Raw genomic sequence first — 3,696 nt, 5'->3', positions numbered from 1 at the left:
CCGGCAGCCGAGGGAGGGGGTTCATGGCTGCCTCTCTCTCCCAGGGGAGTTGGTGCAATGGAGATCGTGGCCATGGATATGAAGGTCAGTGGGATGTACATCGCCAGGCAGCTCAGTTTCACTGGTGTCACCTTCAGAATCGAGGAGATCCCGCTGGATCAGCAGTACAAGATTGTCTACGACAAGGCAGCGAAGTTGGTGAGCTGGTCCCGCTGCAGGGAGCAGACTGGCGTCTAGTCGCGCTTTGGGCAGGGCCACTTGGTGTGCGGGAGGCTTTGAGCACCCTAAACGTGGTCAAGACCCCAGGAGGGGTCCACACGCTCAGCCAGCGTAGAACCAGAGCGTGCAGCACCACGCTAGTGCAGGGAGAGCGGCCCAGCTGCTCGCCCAGCGTGACGCAGCGACAGAAACTGGTTAAATCAGATTATCCAGCCCCGGACAGTTCTAACGACCTCCCGCGCGGCGGTAACGCAAACGAAAACGGGCATTAACCCAGCCTTTCTCGGCGTTGTCTGCAGTGGGCAGAGGCCTTGATGGTGTTCCAGCAGGCAGCCGACTGGATCGGCCTGGACTCTCGCAAGTCCTTGTGGGGCCAGTTCTGGTCAGCCCACCAGCGCTTCTTCAAGTACCTCTGCATTGCTGCCAAAGTCCGGCGGCTCGTGGAGCTGGCCAAGGAGGAGCTGGCCAAGGACAAGGTGCGTATCGGCCTCGCTGCCGCAGCCATCGGCCTCGCCTCACAGGGGAGTTTGCTTTAGTCTCGAAGGCGATTTCAAACCTCTTTAAGGCTGAACTTGTCCCCGGATGAAGCTGAATGAAGTGCAGCGTGCGAGTTCCCGGGAACACTCCCAGTAAATGACTCGGGGGAGTTAATGTGGCCTCGGCTGTTCTTTTGGGGTAGATGTGGGCAAGCTGCTCTTAGAGGGCACTGTGAGTCCTGGTCAAGCTCGAGGAGGTGCCAGATCCTTCACCTCGCACACAGCTCTGTCCTCTCACCCAGCTGGCTGCAGCTTGGCCATTTTAGGCAGAACCTACCCACAAAGCCAGTTCGCTTCTGTAATCGGAGTCATCCTCGCTGTGGTGTGGGCAGAGGTGCTGGGTGCTGGAGGATTCGAGAGATGGTTCTTCACAGGCCCAACATGCATCTGGGTACAGGGGGAGTGTCCCTGGGCCTGGGAGGTGCAGACTCTGGAGCCTGCAGCCGTTTGCCCTGTGCTCGCCCTCCCTGACGCCCTGCTCTGCCGTCCCTCCTGTCCCCCTGCAGTGCATCGTCATCGGGCTGCAGTCCACCGGGGAGGCTCGCACCAGAGAGGTCCTGGACGAGAACGATGGGCAGCTAAACTGCTTTGTCTCTGCTGCAGAGTGAGTTACAAATCCCTGGTTTTCTTCTGGGGGGGTGCATGGGAGGCTGGAGGCTGCCAGGGACAGCCCTGCCCTGGGGCCGCTCGTCACCCGCAGTTCTGAGCTGTACGTGGAGAGAAAGGACCCTTCCCTGGGTCGTGGAGCACTGTTTCTTTAGTGTCACCTTACGGGTCAGATCCTGGATTTTGAAGTCTCCTGTGGTCCACACGTGCACGAACAGCCTGACCCGGCTCTCTGCACACGTGGAAGGATTGGCAGGGGTAGGTGAGCCCGAAACGGGAACCAAGCTGTAGGCTGTGTGCATCTGGCTCTGGAAAACGGGGCTGTTGACACTGAAGAAAGGGGCAAGAGAATCTCAAGTAATGACAGAGGGTGATAATGGGAAGCAGTGGCGCTGGAGCAGTGCGGGGGAAGAGTTTAGGTTCACCAGTGCTTATGCTTTCAGCACGTGTGTGAGGCAGGACCAGTGTCCTGATCATGTGGCTTCGTTTCCGCTGTTGTGCAGCTCTCAGGGCTGTGGCTGTTTTCTTTTGAAGTGACTTTTAATGCAGGCAGAGCAATGAGAGATGCCAGGGACAGTGTGTCTGGTTCAGGCCAATCTTTCCTCCCTTCCTGATGGGGCTTTGTGTTGTCTGCCACCCTGCTGTCTCCAGGCCAGTCCTGAGAAAGAATTCCCAGTTTGGTGACAGCGCACGAGGCAAGTTAACCACTGCTGGGGTTGATTTGGTCTCTTGGGTCGGTTTTGTTGTGACTGAACTCAGAGAAACTCGGTCCCGAGGGCTGCATGGCCCCTTTGAGCTGTGCTCAGCTGCCGGAGGAGGAAGGGCCCGTTAGTGCTCCTACACGCTGCGACTCCGTCCCCAGTTCTAGAGGTGGGGGCTCTTTGTTCAGCAGCACTGGCCAGACAGTGGAGTCTCTGCTGGCATCTGCGGAGCCTCCAGATGCGGCGTCCTGGTTTTACAGCACGTCAGGGGATTTCTTGAGGGGAGTGTTCTGGGAAGAAGCAGTTGTTGAAAAGATGCCGAGAAATGGGGTTAAAAATAAACAGATTGTTCAGTGAGCGAACTGTCTCTCTCCAAGCCCAGCCCTTGGAGAGAGAGTGTGAGTGTTGGGAAAACAAGCAGCCTGTCGTGGCAGGGAGGCTGCAGACCTGAGAGTGAGACTTTACACTTTGAGCCCAGGGTGACCCCAGGCAGAAGGGCCCTTCCTGGTGCCGTAACCACCGCCTGCGGTGCTGCTGCCTCTCCTCCAGCCCCTCACGGCGAGGGCTCAGAGCTGCCCCCCTGCTCCCCGGACCCCCTCTTCTCTCACGGGCGGTTGTCATGTCCACACCTCTCAGCTGTCGCCTTCAGCGTTTGGTTTTATTTTCCATGCGGGGCTCATTCAGCACTGCCTCCCCATCGCGCGGGGGTTCATCCCCACCCAACGTGACCAGCATTTAAGCACTTGCTCTTTGATTTGCAGAACAGAAACATTTGTTTTCCACCTCTTCTGATTTTTTCCATTCACCTGCAACCACCACGTGGCTGCGTTTGTCACTCGACTGGTTCGTGGGCGCGGGGCTCACGTCCAGTTCCTCGGAGGACTTGGAGCACTTGTTGGACAGCCCGACGGTGGTCCCTGCTGTCAGGGCCTGGAGAGGGGCTGGGACCCTGGCACTCACTGGATTTTTCAGTGGTGATGTAACAGCTTCCCAGTATAGCACTTCCCATTTAAAACTCCCTCTTAGTGGCTATATAAAGGTCTTTGTCACACCACGTGGCAGCGCAGAACGCAGGGTCTGCTCTCCTTCCACTGCAGAGTCTCCCCGCAGCAGCCCTGCTCCCTCCGCCACGGCGCGGCGTTCTCCCAGGCACGGTGGTGCTTTGCTCCCCTCAGCGCCCGTTGGCGGCTGCAGGGCCTGGGCTCCCGCAGCAGAACCCTTCGGTGAGACGCTCGGTCTGAGCGGCCGCTGCTCCGGGGAGCCTCGCCATGCCGGTGATCGCGCCCGTGCTGTGAGCTGCGGGGCAGGATTTACCCCTCTCTCATGAAATGCGGTGCTGTCTCAAATACACGTTGCTTCATAATAACCGGCAGATGTTCCTATTCCTGGTAGCTAGAATAAATTTTGCATCTTACTTTCAGAGGCGTCTTTCTATCACTAATTCAGAAGCACTTTCCTTCAACCAAAAGAAAGAGAGAAAAAGGAACTGGCATTAAAAGAAAACGTAAGAGCACACTCTGCTGCCCAGCATCTGACCTCTGCCTTGCTGCTTCACCCCAGCCACTCAGCTTTGTCTTTTCCTTTTTCCCTTTCCCCTACTTCATGCTTTTTGCTGCTCTGCCCTGGTTTCAGTT

The 3,696-nt window shown here is 57.4% G+C and overlaps 1 protein-coding gene across 1 annotated transcript in view; it reads left to right on the top strand.

Moving 5' to 3' along the window:
* The window catches only part of SBNO2 (strawberry notch homolog 2 (Drosophila)), a gene marked incomplete at its 3' end in the record, with an annotated part of 41,150 nt that overhangs the window by 29,452 nt on the left and 8,002 nt on the right, over positions 1-3,696 (top strand). The window contains exons 13-16 of the mRNA XM_010136930.1: positions 45-198; positions 519-695; positions 1,262-1,359; positions 3,484-3,566. Coding sequence (XP_010135232.1) covers positions 45-198; positions 519-695; positions 1,262-1,359; positions 3,484-3,566 — 512 coding nt within the window. The remainder of the gene's footprint in view (positions 1-44; positions 199-518; positions 696-1,261; positions 1,360-3,483; positions 3,567-3,696) is intronic.

This window comes from Buceros rhinoceros, unplaced genomic scaffold (assembly GCF_000710305.1).
Source record: "Buceros rhinoceros silvestris isolate BGI_N320 unplaced genomic scaffold, ASM71030v1 scaffold33385, whole genome shotgun sequence".
Lineage (NCBI taxonomy): Eukaryota > Metazoa > Chordata > Aves > Bucerotiformes > Bucerotidae > Buceros > Buceros rhinoceros.
The sequence above is the reverse complement of the archived record's forward strand: the minus strand, read 5'-3'. Positions and strand labels throughout refer to the sequence as shown.